The sequence below is a fragment of the Zootoca vivipara genome, chromosome 11 (genome assembly GCF_963506605.1).
Source record: "Zootoca vivipara chromosome 11, rZooViv1.1, whole genome shotgun sequence".
NCBI classification, from domain to species: domain Eukaryota; kingdom Metazoa; phylum Chordata; class Lepidosauria; order Squamata; family Lacertidae; genus Zootoca; species Zootoca vivipara.
Window position 1 is genome coordinate 21,387,081 of NC_083286.1, and position 19,809 is coordinate 21,406,889.

The 19,809-nt window shown below is 41.4% G+C and overlaps 1 protein-coding gene across 5 annotated transcripts in view; it reads left to right on the forward strand.

The window, feature by feature from the left end:
• Positions 1-19,809, forward strand: part of EPB41L4A (erythrocyte membrane protein band 4.1 like 4A) — a 103,657-nt gene that overhangs the window by 71,188 nt on the left and 12,660 nt on the right. For all 5 annotated transcript variants that reach the window (XM_060280159.1, XM_060280157.1, XM_035100315.2 and 2 more), the window contains 6 exons: positions 4,766-4,887; positions 10,219-10,297; positions 12,401-12,484; positions 14,423-14,536; positions 15,298-15,375; positions 18,177-18,296. In XM_060280159.1, the coding sequence (XP_060136142.1) occupies positions 4,766-4,887; positions 10,219-10,297; positions 12,401-12,484; positions 14,423-14,536; positions 15,298-15,375; positions 18,177-18,296 (597 nt within the window). The remainder of the gene's footprint in view (positions 1-4,765; positions 4,888-10,218; positions 10,298-12,400; positions 12,485-14,422; positions 14,537-15,297; positions 15,376-18,176; positions 18,297-19,809) is intronic.

A 19,809-nucleotide genomic window follows, 5' to 3' on the forward strand; every position in this document is an offset into this window, starting at 1 on the left:
GCTAATATTTGTCTTGCAAGGCTGCAATTTTTAAAATGTAGATTGTTTCATGATTATCTGGTTTATCATTTGCATACGTTTTGTCTTCCCAAGTCCCCCGCATAACTTGTCTATGGCCAATCGAAATCTGTGGGTTTCCCCTCCAAAGCATTGGCTCTGCATAAGTAAATGGGTCAAACTGAAACTGCCTAGCAGCTGGCATGTAAAGTAAGCCTTCATAAATAATGAAGTCCACCACTTGTAACCAAGGCTTTAAATGACCTGGGGATTGGCAGTTCATATTTTCTGGCTAACAAGCAAATTGGCATTAAAAATAAAAGGTATATAAAGCTAAGTTTCTGATAAGCTCCTTGCTTACACAACTGAATGTACACATTGTAAACCCACTAAATGCACATGTGTCTTAGCAAATGTTGGGATGCTTAGGGAGAATTTTTTTAAGTTTCCTTCTTTGGCTGCCTTCTGGCATTTTGTCGGTAAAACAGAACCTGTCCCTGCAGAGCCTATTCATACGAGTCCGTCAGTAATTACTGTTTCTTTACATACAGTATAATTGCTCTTCACTCATTAGACAAATCCACCTGGATGTTTTTCAATCATTCAACTGCAGATGTTTTGGCAACTGGGAATTATTGCTGGGAAAGTGCTGTATTTTGCACCATTAATGGTTGTTCAAGAACAAAGCTTGGCAAGTCCATGAATTTTGCTTTTGTTGAAGCTGAAATAATGTTATCAGATCTTATTGTGCGACAGGAAAAACAAGAGCACACTAGCTGCGAAATGGCTCCTTGTTTTATAATGTTTTCTTAAGGCCATTTGCAGAACTTTTTGCTTGATATTTAAATCTTGTCATTTTAGACCAGGCATCCCCAAACTTCGGCCCTCCAGATGATTTGGACTACAATTCCTATCATCCCTGACCACTGGTCCTGTTAGCGAGGGATCATGGGAGTTGTAGGCCAAAACATCTGGAGGGCCGCAGTTTGGGGATGCCTGTTTTAGACTAACCTGTTCCCAATTTTTTTTATATACTAACTGTGGAATTCTCCGGCATGAAAGAGTTTGGATTTGGTGGATCTTGGGCCTGTTTTGTGCCTTGCAACATTGTGCTGCCATTGCAGTAGTATTTTCTGTTTTAATATTATAATTATATTTCAATTGAGGAAGCAGTTGGGAATTTTCCCCACTCCAGTGCTCTATTATACATTTTTATCATGTTGGGATTGTTGTTGTTGTTTTTATTTTTTTAAAAAAACAAGTAGTACCAGCACATACCCCCCCATCCCCACAGTTAAATGTGGCGTTTGCTGTACCAACTTCATGGTGAGTACCAGCACCATTTTTTCTTTTTTTAAAAAAGAGCACTGGATAAGATACCATGCTGCTGCTGGATTTGGCCTAGCTTGTGTATAGCAATGAAGGAGACGTTTGGTATCGCTTAATTGTTTGAATCAGCTCCGAATATTGCTTGAGAAAATGGTCTGTGCCTCTTTGTGTCAGGCTTCATGGAATCCAATCCTTCCCCCCTCCCCCACAGTAGGCTGCCAGTAACAGATAGACAATAAACTCTTACCAAGTCTTTTATTCAGTATTCACAGAGAGAGGCTTAGAAATGCTAGCTCTAGGAGCATTTCTAGAGAGGCTTAGAAATGCTGCCTCTAGGACAGGCATCCCCAAACTTTGGCCCTCCAGATGTTTTGGACTACAATTCCCATCTTGAGGGCCGCAGTTTGGGGATGGCTGTTCTAGGAGTAATGATGCTGCTCCGAGTAAGCACCACCCATTTTTCTTCTCAGTTGTCAACAGCACCAGGTCATTTGCCTCTTAGCTCTCTGCTCTCCTACTTTCACTGCTCACCGGGTTCTGGGAGAAGAGGGGTCAGGAATGCTTTCTAGTGATAACATGTCAGCCAGCTGCTCCGGCTCTGCTTCTCCCCCCCCCCCTTCTCGGATTATCTCCCAGCTTTGCCGCTCTTCTGTCTCAGAGCCTTCACCTTCTGCAAACCACTATTGTTAATCTATACTGTCTTCCTCTTCTCTGGAAGGTTGGGGGGGGTGGTCTCCACCATTCCTCCTCAAAGTCCCTGACACTTTGTTTGTATGTGAATGTCTACAGTACTCAAGGCCAAAATGGTTAGCCATCTCTGGTCTATATGGTGAATAAGCAGTACTGGTAGCAAATGAAAGATAGTGTGTTTTCCTATTTACTGGAATTCTTGTTACATTTGATACTTACTCTATTCTCTCATGTTCTTTCTCTTGCTGAAGCAGCCACTTATCTGATCAGTTTGGGCAAATGTTGAATGCACATTTTGGTACAGATAAATATTCTATTAAATTAGTTTTAAGGATCCAATAGCAACATCCTAAATATATTTTAAAAGATGTAGGCTGTGTTATAAGGCAGCCTTCCCTTACCTGATACCCTCTGATACTTTAGAAGATGACAACTGGGGCTGATGGAAATTGTAGTCCAAAACATAAGAAGGGCAACAGATTGGGAACATCTATAGGACCACACTAAATAGCACCTTCCTTTGCTATATTCTTTTCTTCTCAGCAGATGAAGCATTTTGTGGGGGTTCTAATATAATTTCCTTTGGGAAAATACCAACTAGCTTTGCTTCAAAACAAAACAATACTCAGTAGCACTGTGCTGCTAGTCCTGTAAACATGAGACTTGAATTAAGATCCCTGAGGTTTCTTAAAAGCCATCCATTGGTTTTCTTGGGCCAGCTGCCACTGTAACAGATTCATATAGGGTGATGAGCTTACAAAGAAGGAAGGAGCACTTTTTAACTTCGGTATATATTTAAGGTAATAGTTAATTATACAGCTAATTTAGAAGTGGCACTTTTGGTCTCTGCAACTTGTCATTTCTGAGGGAAAGGAAGGAACACTTTTTAACTTCGGTATATATTTAAGGTAATAGTTAATTATACAGCTAATTTAGAACTGGGACTTTTGGTCTCTGCAATTTGTCATTTCTGAGGGGGGAAGCTTAATCACTTCTGCACATCTATTTACAAGAATAACTGCTTCAACCTATTTTGCTTCCGGTCAAGTTAAGAACATAGTATTCTGGAGGCATGGTTTCACAAGAAAGATGTAATGGTGATTTAGAGCTGAGCAAGAGTGGTTGCACTGGTGTGGTGAGAATCTCTGCCAGTTCACAGGAAGCTGGTTCACACAAATGCACCAGATTAAGTAGAGGTTCACCCATGTGATCTTTGATTTTGGTAGCAGCCATGGTTTTAGAGGATGTATGATTCCACCCTTGTTCACTTCCAATGAGCAGATTTCAACAGCAGCTTTTGTTCTTGGGAGGGTGTCAGTGTTTTGTCAAGCTTTGGCCAAGCTCCAGTACCAGGCACAGCTGGGGCTTCAGGATTGCCAAGGTTCGTAATCAAGTTGTGCAGTGAGCAAGTGAGACAGGACTTATGAGTCCAATAAACGCACAATAGAGCATCAAGAGTGTTTTCATTCATAGGTATTACTGAAACCTGGAGGGATGAGACTCAAAAAGAATTGTTGTTGTTTAGTCGTTTAGTCGTGTCCAACTCTTCGTGACCCCATGGACCATAGCACGCCAGGCACTCCTGTCTTCCACTGCCTCCTGCAGTTTGGTCAAACTCATGTTCGTAGCTTCGAGAACACTGTCCAACCATCTCGTCCTCTGTCGTCCCCTTCTCCTAGTGCCCTCAATCTTTCCCAACATCAGGGTCTTTTCCAGGGAGTCTTCTCTTCTCATGAGGTGGCCAAAGTATTGGAGCCTCAGCTTCACGATCTGTCCTTCCAGTGAGCACTGAGGGCTGATTTCCTCCAGAATGGATAGGTTTGATCTTCTTGCAGTCCATGGGACTCTCAAGAGTCTCCTCCAGCACTCAAAAAGAATAGACCAAACATAATACATAAAATATTTCAGTACCCACTATTATATTGACCGTAATTCACTTTTACTGACTTCAGTGTATTTTAAAATTGTTTTAACTCCCACTGGGACCTCATAATGAAGTGTAAATAAGAAATCTAAATATGACTACTACCACTAATGAAAATAACTACATTCTAGAAGCTGCTCTTGGTCCATGAAGCCTAATCTGCCTGGTTTTCCTCTAAGGACTAGAATGCTGTTGGTGCAGGGGTGAAGGCACACTGGAGGCTGCCTGTGCCAGGCCCTGGTTTGAGTGGCACACCCCAGCACCTTACAGGTGAGCAAGGCTCAATAGCAGAGCACATGCCTTGCAACCTTTGGCATTTCCAAAGGAGTAGTGAAAACTACCTCCCTTAAGCATCTGTTTTATGCACTTTCAAGACTTATTGCTGGGAGATGTTTGGCTACTTATCTTGTTGAGGGAATCAAGAGTGTTTGATAGAGATTCACTTAGTGCTTAGCTGGCCCAAACCAAGATAGAAGTTAAGGAAGTACAAAATACAGATTTTCTGTGTCACTTCAACACACACATACTGGAAAATGGAAGGGAATTCAGTTATACCTTAAGATTAACCTGGTAAACTTGCAGGGCAGCGGAAGGGAGGGGGGGTGAAGGAAGTTGTTATATTGTGAAGACAATGGGCCACATTTTTCCTTTTAATTGTTTGAAGTACAGAAAACCTACTTGACTCATGATTAAACTTGGTAAATAGTGTGAGCTTTGGAGGGAACTAAAATAGATGAATTTCTATTCCTAAAATATGAACAAGTTTTTTTTTTAATGTTGCAGCTTTTCATTTATGCATGAAGTACATTTTGTTTCATTTTCTAGTGGGAGAACAGCTTTGCAAATGAACAAAGACATCTCTATCCAGCTTCCTCGACCTGACCAAACAGTTGAAAGAAGTCGTAGTAAGACTTATCCAAAAAGAGCATCAAAACCACAACAGATTGGTAAGCTTTGCTGAACACAGTTCCTGTTACATTGGGACTTAAACAGAAGGGAATACTTTAGAGTCAGTTACAAAACTACAATTGATTGACTAGTTTCAGACTCCTTCCAATTTTCCCTCTTTTTTAGGTGCTGTTTGCAGTAAACAGCACCTTAAGGGGCAAATAACAGACTGGGGGCAATTTTCAGCAGAAAGCTTTTGATTAGATTTGCTGTATTTCTATGCCGCTTTTTATTCAGTTCACTCTCACAGCAGCTTACGGACAAAAAAACAACATAATAGAACAAATCATATAAAATAATGTGTTAAAATAATTAACAAATCATCAGTAGAACAATTGCAATCTATAAAGCACTATTAATGAAACAGCCACCCAAAATAAGTTTAAGGTAAGAATTACAGCAACAATCATATTATATATGATTATATTTTATATGATTAACAAAACAATATTTTTTCACACCATTTTTATTAAATCTCCAAAAATATTCCAAAAAAAATTATTGCCTTATACAAAATCCCCCCATAAAAATTTCTTCTTGACTTCCCACCCCTCCTTTCCTGATTTTTTTTATTATTTTACTTTTTTATTAGCTGTTTTACAATGCATGTTTTCATTATCTAAACTTCACTATCATTAATTGGCTGATACTTTGATAGATGGTCTCCATATCTCCTTAAACATTTCATCTTTATGTCCTCATAGTTTGGCAGTTAATTTCGCCATTTCAGTATAGTCCCAGCAGTTTCATAAGCCATTCTTCCTTTTTTGCTAATCCTTCTTCTTTCCATTTCTGTGCATATAAAGTTCTAGATGCTGTTGTCACGTACCTAAATAAATTAGTTAGCTTTTTCGGGACTTTGGTCCCCATTATTTGAAGCAAAAAGGTTTTGTTTTTTTTTAAGGAAAAAACAAAATTAAAGACATTAACAAAATAGCATTAAATATTAGCATCAATCAATCAAGCTTTATTCCCACTCAAGGCAGTCCAAGATGAGCCTGTTCCTCCAGAGCAGCATGACACGTTTGCACTATCTAAAGAGGCCAACCACGAGGTCCAACAGCACATCCACCACACTCAGGACCCACACGGCGTCCCGTCCACCAGCTGCTGTTCCAGCTTCTTCAGCCACACCTTGGTCAACATGGTGGTGGAGGAAAAGTTGGCTGCTGAGGGGAGCGAGTAGGGTGGCTAGTTGAGTCTACCAGGCAGGAAGGAGAGGCCGTAATGAAGATCCTGAGGGAGATCCTCAGCAGGATCTCGGCAGCCTGGATGAGTTCACAGATGGTTACTCAGAGCTGCATCTTGGTCTTTGTGTCCAGGCTGCTGACCATGGAAGGAAGGAATGGAGGGTATCAGCCGGTGGGGTGGATGAGATGTGGGGGTGGGCCAAGGAGCTAGAAAGTGTGGAAATGGGGAAGCTTCCATCTCTGTGTCATTGGGGTCACTCAGCTGCTGCTTCCTGGGCTTCTGCTGCTGTTTTTGCTGGTGGTTCATGTTGGGCTGTGTCGGGGAGAGAGCCATGCTTGAATCCAAGGCTGAGGCTTCGCCTTCTGATTCCTGCTGCATGTGTCCCTTGACCTCCTCAGATAGGTCCCTGGTCTGAATCTGGCCCCTGCAGCTGCTTTTTCTCTAAATCAGAAGCAGCTAGGTTAAGCACATTCTTTAAACATGTGACCAACATTTATATGGAGTTTGGCTCTTAAGTTAACTGAAGCAAGAGATTCCAGCTTCGCAGTTGATGGGAGGAGAAATCAGCTGGTACCGAGTGCTTTTGAAAACCCCATTGAAAATAAAGCATCTAACTTCCACACATGTTTATTTAAATAGTTATATAAAGAGTAGAGAAATACCACAGTGAATTTTAAAAATAATGGGCGGGGAAACCTGGATATGAAATCTCGACAAGTTCTTCTCATGGGATTTCTCAAAAAAACACCTTATTAAAGCAAGGAGTTCAGAAGAGCTGGGCAGCTGCATGGTCCAGGAATATTCCACATTATTTATGGTCTCTTTGATGTCTAGCAGAAGTTAGTGCTTCCAGCAGTAACATTATTCCACCCTCCAGGTTTGGATGGAACCTAGGGAGAGACTGTAGTTCTGCTTCTCTGAAATTAGAAGCGATTTGCGGTGTATATTTGTATCAGGAAGACACTCCTTTCCTTACAGATTATTACACATTTTCTGGTTTAAACAAGAGATCAGCTTCCTCTGGAAACAGCTTGTTATTTTGGGATAATATAGGGCAGCGTAACATTGACATTATTGAGTTATCAGCTATGCTGTTTCTTGCTTCGCTTCCGCTTACAGTTCAAGCAGCATTACACTTCCTGTCTTTTTCTGTGGGTATTTTCGCAAGCACAGCTTTAACTAAGTGAATAATGAATAGAATAAATATAATATTTCACTGATACTTTGAATTATTAAAAAAAGCTTTTGATCCACTCTGCAGATCATGTGTGTCAAGGACAAGGTAAAGTTTCAATATATTCAATGAGAAAGACTACAAGTCATATTATTAAAGAAACAATACAAATGCTTTCTAATGGACTATACACACATTTGTAATGTTTTCCTTTATGACTAGTGGTGGTAGACTTCTTTTATGACCAGGTATAAAAGAAGTCAAGGCTTCTGCACCTTTAATACCTGTATGAATGAGACCTTTTCAAAACGTGTAGTTTGTCCTCTAAGGGATTCCTTATTTTTTAGTTGTTGAAAATAAATTGGGCCTCTTAAATCTTTTCCTGCTGCTTATTACTGGCAATATACAAATTATTAAAGTCCAACAATTAAAGAATGTACATGGGATTATATAATAATGGCTAAACTAACCTGTTACATTAGATTTAGAGAACATAATCACAATTCTAGGGTATCTGATGAAGTGTGCATGCACACGAAAGCTCATACCAAAATAAAAACTTAGTTGGTCTTTAAGGTGCTACTGAAGGAATTTTTTTATCACAATTCTAGAGAAATTCAATTTTTCTTTTTGTTTAAGTGGACCAAATTTATCAATTATTCTAGTTTTATGGATTACCTCCAAGTGCCAACAATGGATTTTCAATGGTCTGATGAGAAAATTGCTGGAATATTGTGTTTGTAAAGGGATACCATTGCAGCACTCATGAAAAAGCCTGACATGGTTGACTGACTTGACAGTCGCATACCAATAGTGATGGTGCGAAAAAGCAACCAGATAAAATCCACATGTGTGAACATACACCTCATAAATGGAGGTGGATGTGTTACACTCCAGTCAAGGAAGATGTGAACAAATTAATTTCCCAACAGAACCTTTACTTCTGTAAAAGAGGACTCAACTCTCCCAAAAGCCAAAGCTTCCCTCTCTTTCCCCAGAATTCTGCTTGGTTTTTTACATAAAGGAGCAGTAGCATGTTGACTAACAATAACAAGAACCCAATATATTAAAGTCCACAACTGTTTGGTTGCCTGTGAATCAAGCCTATTATTTCTAAGGCTCCTGGTTGAGTTGTATGCAGCCTTCTCTAGATGGGGGTCATGCTCCCTAAGAGCATGTTTGTAATTTGAGAGCCCTCCTGGAACACTGCCTTCTGCCAGCTTCAGCAGGTAAGCCAGCTGTGGCCCTGTTTGGACAGGGATAACTTGGCTGCAGAATTCTATTCTCTGGTAACCTCAGGACTGGATTATTGCAATCTTCTTTACTGCTGCTATTGCCACGGTTAGATTACTGCGGGTTGTTTTTCATTGTACTGCTATAATTACAATTGGCATAGAAAGGTATGGTAGAAATTTCAATACTGTATATGCATCTGGATAGGGAATAATGTATTCAGATATGCACAGCATGTGCAGTCTTACCTCTCCTGTTCAACAGCTGGGGCTCTGTGCATGAAACACTTTCAAAAATGTTACTAATCTGTTGCTATGCCATTTGGGGGAGAAGCAGGGGTCTGGCTTCAGGCTATGCCACAACCAGCCCCCTGCCAGCTAGCTGATTGGTGGGGCTTTAATTATTTTTAAGGGCTTCGCATGCACACTGTTGGATTATGTGATTTTCATAAAAAATGTATAAGCATATGTTAAACTAGTTATAAGATTACATCTTTTAGATTTTCAGATATTGCCATGTAATGCCCCTGATATCTTTTATATTTTTTTGTTTAGTATATACTTATTTTATTAGGCCATATGACGGTAGGGTTTTATAGCAGAGTATTTTATCTGGTGTATAATGAAATGCTCAAACATGCATATAACAACTTGATCCAGTAAGCTTATTTGAAGATTTGGACATCCTAAATATAGGTTACATGTTTTATAGTGGGGTATTATCCATGGACCAAGATATAGAAAATCCCTTCTTAACATCCCACTAACAAAACTGGCATGATTTCCAATATGCTTTGCATCAATGTTGGGAAGGTCTATGTTAGTGTCAATAAATTCCCGTTCTTTGACCACAGCGGTTAATGTTTACAGGCAACCAAAGTTTACTCATTAATCAGTATTGTTTCTACTACGATCATGAATTGGAACTTCAGCACTACTTCAGAATTCTACCAAGATGGAACAGACTAGCACGATAAAAATAAAATGAAGACGGAATTAAAACTAGAGTATAAAAACTCTGATCCATGCATTTGTTAGTTTGTGTTTAGCGTTATGCCTGACAAAATTATCGTCATTTGGCACTTCTGTTTTCTGGCACCAGACATTTTAAATTATAAAAATAATGTACTGTGTGTCCAACTGTAAAAGCTTTGCTTTTGTATAAAACAGACCTTCAGTTTATTATGATTGCTGCTTAGATTGAGTGGACCACTTTCTGATCCAATATATGACGGATTCTGCACATTGTGTTTTTACAGAGCTATTTGCAAACTGATGATAATGTATTCCTTTTGTTAAAAACTCCCATGAGAACATTGTCATTGGTATTTTCAATATAGTATTGGCAAACTGTTGAACTCTGGTAAAGGCACAGTATGCCTCCAGTGTGGTGAAATGTACCTTATGGACGGAATCTAATTGGTGTTTCTTACACTGCTGCTTCAACAAAGGTAAAACAAAATTTAAAAAATCCTTCCAGTAGCACCTTAGAGACCAACTAAGTTTGTTATTGGTATGAGCTTTCGTGTGCATGCACACCTCTTCAGATAGTCACTAAAAGTGAAAGTTAGAATTTTTCATAATACAGTGTCTACTTATCCTCCGCTTTCCCACCCTCCCCACAGCCGCAATCATCAAAAACTAAAAATGTACTCCAACAAAAGTCTAGGTGCTGCAAAGGGCAAGAGGACCACTAAAATCATTTAGTAAAAATATGTTTTTCTATCTTTCAGGATCACATTGTACAAATCACACTGTAACTGGAGAAAATGAAGGAACTACAAAAATTATTGCACCCTCACCAATAAAAAGGTAGTGATATTATAATAATTATTACTTTATTTTGCCATAAAGTGAATCAGCAAGTATTTGAAATGCTGATAAGTTTTTAGAAGCAGAAAGAACCAGAGGCTGGTTCCAGGCTGTTAGCCTTCTTGGATTTGGAAAATCAATGTCCCAGACCCGCATTAGCGAAGGACTTATTCAATGCTCATAAGCAAATAATTAGTCTAGAGCAGGCACCCCCAAACTGCGGCCCTCCAGATGTTTTGGCCTACAACTCCCATGATCCCTAGCTAACAGTACCAGTGGTCGGGGAAGATGGGAATTGTAGTCCAAAACATCTGGAGGGCCAAAGTTTGGGGATGCCTGGTCTAGAGTCTACTTCTGTAAACTGCATGTTTGCATTTTGATGCAAAAATGAATGAGAGTTTATTTTTAAAGGCTTGCATTTTAATGGTGCATTATAATTAAGTAGCCATGCCTCACTTTATAAACACAACCACAGAATTTCTCATAAAATAACAGATAGTCTTTTGACACTTTAAAGACTAACACATTTTATGACAGTATAAGCTTTTGTGACATATATAGACATGGATCGAAAGCAGGGGGTTAAATAGCAGCTGAACACCAAAATGCATTAGAACTTGTGCATGCAAATGACTCTTTACATCAGTAGCATTTGATGATATCACCAATTGCTGCTGTTGCGAAGGGTCATTTTCCTTAAATGCAAACTCTAATTCAGCAGCAGGAAACCTGCAGACCTGATTAGGTCCAACAGTGGCCTTAATTTGGCCATGAGGCCAAGCCACACCCTGACATTATCCGTCTGTCAGGTTACGAAACAGAAGCTGCTGTGATGAGTGATGGGAAGCCAGAGGTCATTCTGTCTGGGCCTTTTTACTTCTGGACGGGAAGCTTAGACTCTGCTCCCCACCTCTAAGCATAAAATAATAATTGTAGTAAATTGAAATAACTAACAATTTATTGCTATTAAAAATCTGCTACCTGAGACAGCTTTCTCCACTTGCCTAATGGTAGGGCCAGATCATTCCCTAGGTATCAGACTAAGTACTGAATCAACTAATGGGGCCTGTAATGCTGCCTAGGTGGTGCCTCTGGGATTCAGACTGCAACTTCTTCAGTAGTCCTGCCTTGGTGGGTGAAAAAAGCAAAAAAAAATATTGGAGCTTTGCTGTTGAGAATCTCACTTCAGGAGCTCTTGTCTATCATTTTCAACTAATTTGGTTAAGAAGGTCTAACCTGGTTCCAGGTCTGATAATCACTCTCACAGAACACATTAGAAATGCTTTCCAAGTAATACTTGTAAGCCTAATGATCGAAGCTTAACCTCTTGTTCATTGCCGAAAAGAGAACCAATTATCTATCTGTAGACACTATAAATTAAGGAACAGAGATCACACATGAAATTCACATCCCAAGCCTCCTCTGAAAAATCTGAACCAGTTCATCCCCTTCTTAAGTGTTCGGCAGGAGATAATCCTCGTATCTAGAGAGCTGCTGCGATTTAGCATTACTGCTGTGAAATGTGTGCCTGCTGCGAATGACAAATAGCTTAAAAATCTAATGCAAACAATTCAAAATCCTGGATTAGTTCACTCTGCTTTAAAGCCATGCACATACACACATGCAGATACACAGTTTCATTAGACATAACAGCATTCTGCATATCAATGTTCAAGAAAAGAATCTTCATAAAAACAGACAGGCTTTTTACCAAATTCATTTTGTAGCAGCAGGATAGGATGGGAATTATAATTTGCCTTTCTTTTATTTTAAAATAATATATAGAACAACTGTATGAACAAGTTGGACAACGTGTAGCAAACAACAAAGCTCGCAGCGCCCAAAACATCTAGGCAGGCTCAATATCCTGATGAAAAATGAAAGTGTTTACCGGCCCCCATATGGATCTCTCAGGGAAGGGAGTCCCTGAGCAAGGGAGACTGCCACACAAAAGACTCTGTGAAAGTTCTCAGTTTGGGGGCAGGATTATACAGGGGAATCAAATTTGTAACCATTCAGTGAAACCCGTAGAACACACTTTCACGTTCCTTGGTTTCTATGATTTGATCCTCTTAAGGGATTCATTTTTCTATACTTTATTAGTTTCAAAAAATTAAGAAATGAAAGCAGTCCAGAAACCCAAAGAAGCAAAACCAGTGCACCATGGGAAGAAAGCTGCCCACAGAGGTAAGCAGTAGTATGATGCCTTGGAAAGAGGATATGATCATCTATCTATCTATCTTTGCTAACTAAAGTATATACATTTTTAAAACCTGTGAATGTACCACTTTAGACATCCGAACACATTCAGGCTGTGCTGATGATAGGACAAAAACAGGAGCATTGGGTAAGCAGGAGAGGCTTCTGCCAATGGTAGAGGTGCCCTGTCCTTGCATCCGAAATGTGGGTGGGTGTGGGTGTGAAACCAATTCCCAGTCCTACCGGTAGGCATTGCCTGCTAAGTACTGATAAATGTTGGAGTGTGCTTGCCCACATTCAACTTAATCTCCACCTTAAGGGCAGCCGCCAGCAGCTCTTCTTCCTTTTCCTTTGACACTGCTATCCCTGTAGATGGAGAGTTGAGACCAAAAAGCACCAGGGATTGTAACAAGAAGAAGAAGGGGGGGGAGGAGAAAGAAGTTGACATAGGAAAGTGGATTCCCATGTGTTTATGTGGAATTCCAGGGGATAGGTGTATGTTTGTTGGTGGGGAAGAATAAAGAAGAAGAGTTTGGATTTGATATCCCGCTTTATCACTACCCAAAGGAGTCTCAAAGCGGCTAACAATCTCCTTTCCCCTCCTCCCCCACAACAGACACCCTGCAAGGTGGGTGGGGCTGAGAGACTTCAAAGAAGTGTGACTAGCCCAAGGTCACCCAACAGCTGCATGTGGAGGAGCAGAGACGCAAACCTGGTTCCCCAGATTACCGCTCTTAACCACACCACAGTGTTTCCCTAACTCTGTTCCATTCCCTCCACCACCTCTGAGTAGCTGTATGGAGAGGGCAAAGAAGGTGGCTTCTTTGCTAATGCTTTGTGGGTGCAGGTGTGGGTGAAAAAATGCATTAGGTGTACCCATGTGCCCTTCCATATTATGTAAGGGTTGAACACATATACAGTATGTGTAGGAACATGCTGTTCGTAGTGGGTGATGGTGACAGTGCAGACCCATCCCTTTGCTCCTTCCCACCATGTTTAGCTCTTTTTAAAATAGGAGTGCCTTGGATATTTTCCTGGCAAAAATATGTGGCACGATTCATTTCATAGATGGAGTACATATTGACATAAATAAGTATTTATGTCTGTAGAAACATCTACAGATTGCATTACGCAAACACTTTTCAGTTGCTCAAAATATAAAGCTCAGTATAAATGTACGTTTTTACATTATTGAATGAGAGAGGCAAAATTTCAGCACACATACTTAAAGCCATTAGGCTGACACCAGAAAAAAATAACTCTAGGTGATCCAAGTGTTATGTCATGTCCCCACTTGCATATGTTTCATGTAAATGAACTGTGAATACTTGGTGATTCATTAATATCATTAGGAATTATGGGGCATTAGGAATTTCTTAATGAATATTAATGAACGATATTTGTGGATAAGATGATATATGCAGATAATAAGGTTGTAATTCTGTTCCTAACTAGGTTGTTTACATCTTTTGACTTCAGTGGGCAGTGCAGGTCTTATTTTCACTAATATTATAAGGAAATGGTGTAGACGAAGACATTTTTGTGTGTGCAAAAAATCCTCCTATGAATGAAATGATGCCCCCCCCCCCCCGTTCTGCTTTATGGCTACTTCAATCAATTGCATCAGTGGAAATGCATTTACTGTCTCGTAAACATTCATTTCTATACAGTTGTTCTTTACTTGCAGAGTTCAGAATAATATATTTAATTTATTCCGAAAAGGCCATAATGTATTTCATCTTAGCTTGGCCAAATCTTACCTATGTACCTGTTAAAATGACATATGCATCAATGTAGAAAATGTCAAAATCTGCCATTTGTCATCAACGAAGTAATAATATAAATAAATGAGAGTCTGTCCTTGCAATACTTGCTGTGAAAATCAAGGGGGTTCATCGGTTGACATTCACTCTTCTTTGACCCTAGTGGGCTTTATAATTCTCCCAGTGACCGCAACAGATCTCCAAAATTTCCTAATTCACGACGACGATACCCTTCAGGGGGGAGCGAAAATGAGCCTGGAGTGCCATTTAGACGAAGGTGAGAGTTTGGGTCTTCAATAAAATGTTCCAGTGCACCCTCTCTTCCTAGCAGTAGGTGCTCATGTTCAGGGTTCTCACCAACTGGCAGGGCATTGCCCGGACACTGAGATCCAGCACCGAGGGCCTTCTGGCGGTTCCCTCATTGCGAGAAGTGAGGTTACAGGGAACCAGACAGAGGGCCTTCTCGGTAGTGGCACCCGCCCTGTGGAACGCCCTCCCAGCAGATGTCAAGGCAATAAGCAACTATTTTACTTTCAGAAGACAACTGAAGGCGGCCCTGTTTAGGGAAGTTTTTAATGTTTGATGCTGTACTGTTTTTAATATTCGGTTGGAAGCCGCCCAGAGTGGCTGGGGAAACCCAGCCAGATGGGCAGGGTATAAATAAATAAATAAATTATTATTATTATTTATTATTATTATTATTATTATTATTATTATTATTATTATTATTATTGTGCATGAACAGTGCACATTCTACAGCCTCTGAGCATGCTCAATAGCCATTGAGCTATTTTTGGTTTCCACATCCCAGTATTTTGTTGTTGTTCTTCTGTAAAGCGTGGGCTTCTCCCAAGCCTGTTGATACAGCTCCTTGTGCATCAGTAAAGGGATAGTGGAACTGGGACAACATAACGTTTGTCTTAGCAGGACTGATGCAACAGTGAGAATTTATCTATTATTCCGTAGCAAAATATTCCCATTGTTTTCTCTTGTAATTTAATAATATAAGTTTAATTGCTTCGCCTGCCTCCTTTCTAGATCACGATCCCGTTGCAATACCAGCAGTGGTAGTGAGTCAGAAAACTCAAACAGAGAACATCGGAAGAAGAGACATAGGTGAATAAGAAATGGTGCCAGCATTCAAAACAAATTGTATAACTCAGTGGTTTTCAACCATTTTATTTCCACAGGTCCCTTGACCAACTACATTCTTTCTGCAGCACCCCTGTGGGGCTCGGGAGCCCATTTATGTCACCCCTTGCCCACAGAGGCAGCAGCCCCTCGCCCCCGTTCAAACCCCCTTTCCACCCTTGGGGAGTGTTCCCTCAGTCTCCCCTCTCCTTGGGAGTCCTCTAGCCAACCACTGCTTCTGCCCCTGGTCTCTGGGCTGCCCCCCCCGCCACAAAGAGATGCCTCCTCCCACTGCACCACAGGGGCCTGGGAAGCACCCCCTGGCCAGCCCCAGAGGCACCATTCGCCTGCGGAGCTGGTAGCCAGGGCTGCTGCAATAAACAGCTGTGTAAGCCTTTGGGAGGCAGAGACACATGAGGACATCAGAGGATGGAGGGAAGGAAAGAGGGACAGAGGCCGGTGTTGCCCGTGGCACCCCAACCACCATTCAAGGCACTCCATGGTTCCATGGCACACTGGTTGAAAACCACTGGTCTAACTTAGGGCACACTTTGTTTAAATACAGTGGTCCCTCGACTTACGAATTTAATCCGTTCCGAATACACATTCGTAGGTCAAAAAGTTTGTAAGTCGAAAAGCGGTTTCCCATAGGAAAAAAAATTCAGAAAAATTCGTAAGTCGATGAAACCGCATTTAAAATTCGTAAGTCGAGGAAACCGCATTTAAAACCGCCAACGGTTTCCATTCGGATGTAGAATAATTCGTAAGCGTGCGGCCATTTGTCCTGTTCATAAGTCGAAAACACCAGATGTCGAGTAATTTGTAAGTCGAGGGACCACTGTGTAAATCTATATAGATCGTTTTGGTCTTGCTAATCAATTTGTAGAAGCAGTTTCCCCCCTTATCTCAGTGTTAGTAAAAACTGGATTTCTTACTCCTGCCCTTTCAGTACTTTTAATATTTCACAAATAAACATGGAATATTGGGGTGTCACAGTTTCTAGGTCCTAAACCCCTCAGAGCATTGGCTTCACATCCTTTCCTCTCTTCCTGGTAGACCAGAGAAGGCTTGCTCAGCATAGGCAAACAGTGGCTCACCCAGCCTACCATTCCCCTTTGTCCTCTCTCAAGAGGCAGTCTTGGCCTTTATTCCCTTTCCATGGTGGCTTCCTTTAGATTCATAAGCCACCAGGAGGAGTCTGAAAGCTTTCAGCCTCTCATCAGCACCACCCAGGCCTGTGCAGAGCTTGTCTGACACCTGGGTCGGGAGTCTTGTTAGAATAAAGTTCTTGGCATGTGTCATGGACTGGCTGGATGCAGAGGACTGGTGGGGGGTACCAGCTGGGGAACCCCCAAGATGATTGGTGGTGGGGTGACGATAAGTGATTGGAAGGAGAAGAAGAGAGGGCAAACTAGGAGGAGAAGGTGTCAGAAGCTGGAGAGAGAACATGGTTTAATGAGCAGGAAGAGGCAGGGGCAGAGAGCAGTTCAGACTCTGAGGCTGAAGCGGAGTCTAGAGAGGAGGGTAGCCAAGAGGCCGAGTGCAGGAAGGCTGCTGAAGAAGCCAGGGAGTTCCCCCCCTCCTGCTGCGACCACATCTCCTCCCCCGTGGATTTCCAGAACACAAAGAGGAATGAAGAGGGCGGAACAATGAGAGACAAGACGAAGGAGCCTAAGGCTGCTGGAGAATGAACCAGGGGAGGAGCCTTAGAGAGCAGTGGGAAGGTGGAACCTTCAGTCCTCGCAACTGCTTCATTGGGGCAAGATCTACTGGGAAGAGTTGCTGTGATCATTAGACCTGCACCGTTTTAGTTTCCTTGAATAGTTAACTTCATGGACATTGGGTGCTTTTTAGTTTTATTGCTGACCTATGCCTGACTCCAGCTCCTGACAGCATGACAGTGTAAGCCCAGCAGGTCCCTGAGGCCTAGGGCAAGTGTCCCAAGCTGCACCCCACCCCATGCATGGGCGTGACACTACCTGTACCCAGATCCAGCCCATCCATTACGGGCTGAGCTGCTTATGAGCAAGGAGCTAGTCTAGCAACCTTGTCATCCCACGAGGCAAGAGCATAGGACTTTTCGCAAAAGCTGCTTTATGAAAAATATGCTTTTAGTTGTACAGAAAATTGCGACAGGCAATATTTAATGAGCCCCACTAGTAGAAGTCCATGGAACGACTTCCATTAGCACAAGGCTTCCCCACTCTCTTTTGTGCCTCCCTTGTCCCCCCCCCCATTTCATCTGGGGGTCGGCAGGACCCTCAGAACAGGAAGAGAGAAGGGATTGTTATGTCTGGCAAGCTGAAATGCTTGCATTAACAGAATAATTGCCATAGTATTATGTTGAATTGCTCCCAGCATCTTTAACTTCGGTGATAACGGCAAGTTAAACAGCATGAATATGATCATGTGTACACATGTATGCATATATGACAGAGAAATCAAATCAATGTAGGTCTTGTTTGTTTCCTTATTTCTGGGGCACTGGGAACTACCAGTCAGAGTAGAGAATAGCATACTAGACAAATAGTCTGACAAACTCTAAGGCAGAGGTTTTTTAAAAATGTTATTATGCATATAATATCTCCCACTGAAATCAATGGGAGTTACAAGTGTATACAACCTGAGCTGGGTTATGTCTCATAATGTTCTTTCTCTCTCCTGCACGCATGCATGAAAAGCTTTTCACAAAGTTGAAACTGAATGTACTTTCTCAGAAAGTGGTGAAAAATCATTAAAACGCTGATCCATCAGATACTCACTCGCAACATTCACTCTTTTCTCAGGGTACGGCAGGAGAATGACATGGTTGATTCAGGTCCCCAGTGGGAAGCAGTGCAGAGACGGCAAAAAGAGAAAAACCAATCAGATCCCAACCATCGGCGGTCCAGGCACAGATCTCGATCGTATGTTAATTCTGCTAAACTTGTTATAATACATCTAAAATAATGACTGCTAACAAAGTTTTTACAGCTCTCTACTTTTGCATACGTGAAAGCTACATATTTTGTTATCTATCCTCCAAGTAAGAGAAACGTGTTTACGTTCATTCATGCAGTTCCTACCTAACTACAAATGGCATTTTCAAAATCTAGCATAGGGTCTGCAGAGTGGAGGAAGGGAGATCTATAGTGGAAATGAATTTAAATACTGCCAGTTGCATGATACAATCAATTCAGACTAAATGTGTTAGACCTATTAACTCTTATTGCAGGTACAATTCCGGCCAAGATGAAATGAGTCACAAGACAGAGGCTAAAATCAGTCAGTGTTCCACTTTTTATTTTCCTGGGGAAGCAACCAGACTTCAGTTGCTTAGTTTCTCACTTACTATATCCCGTTCCAAAGGTTTATAGATTACTTATTTTTATGTTGTAATACATGACACTCTTTGAAAAAGAATCAGTGTGTGTTATTTTAGAAATCTCTAAAATGTCCTAGACTCCTATTATCTATAGAACTTGCCACTATTTTTAAGCAGCATTTTCATGCTGATTTTTTTTAACAATTGCTATGCAGTTTGCTGAATATACAGATTGCCCATTCCAAATTGCACACTGATTTTTAAAAACTGGCATATTTAAAAATGGGGAGAGAGTTCTTGTGTATCTTTCCCATCTGATTCATGTTTGCCATATAAGTGTGATTAGATAAACACCCTTTTCGAATCTTAGTTATTGGTTCTATGGAAAAAAATGAAACAAGACTGATCATATAGGTAAAGGTAAAGGGACCCCTGACCATTAGATCCAGTCGTGACCGACTCTGGGGTTGCGGCGCTCATCTCGTGTTATTGGCAGAGGGAGCCGGCATACAGTTTCCAGGTCATGTGGCCAGCATGACAAAGCCGCTTCTGGTGAACCAGAGCTGCTCACATGGAAATGCCTTTTACCTTCCCGCTGTAGCAGTACTTATTTATCTACTTGCACTTTGACATGCTTTTGAACTGCTAGGTTGGCAGGAGCTGGGGCCGAGCAACGGGAGCTCACCCCATCGTGGGGATTCGAACCACCGACCTTCTGATCGGCAAGCCTTAGACTCTGTGGTTTAACCCAGTGTTTCTCAACCTTTTTTGGGCCACGGCACACTTGTTCCGTGAAAAGAATCACGAGGCACACCACCATTAAAGTTAAAAAAATTAACTCTGTGCCGCCCTATATTGACTATAATTATGACTGTAAGAAACACTTGCCAATTGCTGTGTTGGTTGCAATCTCCTGTAATAAGGCTTCACAAGCCGTCCGGCGGGTCAGTGTTGTGTATTGGCGGCCGCCAGGCTCGTTTGCATAGAGCTTTGGGAAAGAGGAGGAGAAATATTGCTTTCCGGCGGGTTAGTGAAGCTTATTGGCGGCCGCCAGGCACGTGACAATGCAAATCGCCCTTCTCGTCGCCGCACGTCGCGGCACACCAGCCAGCGTC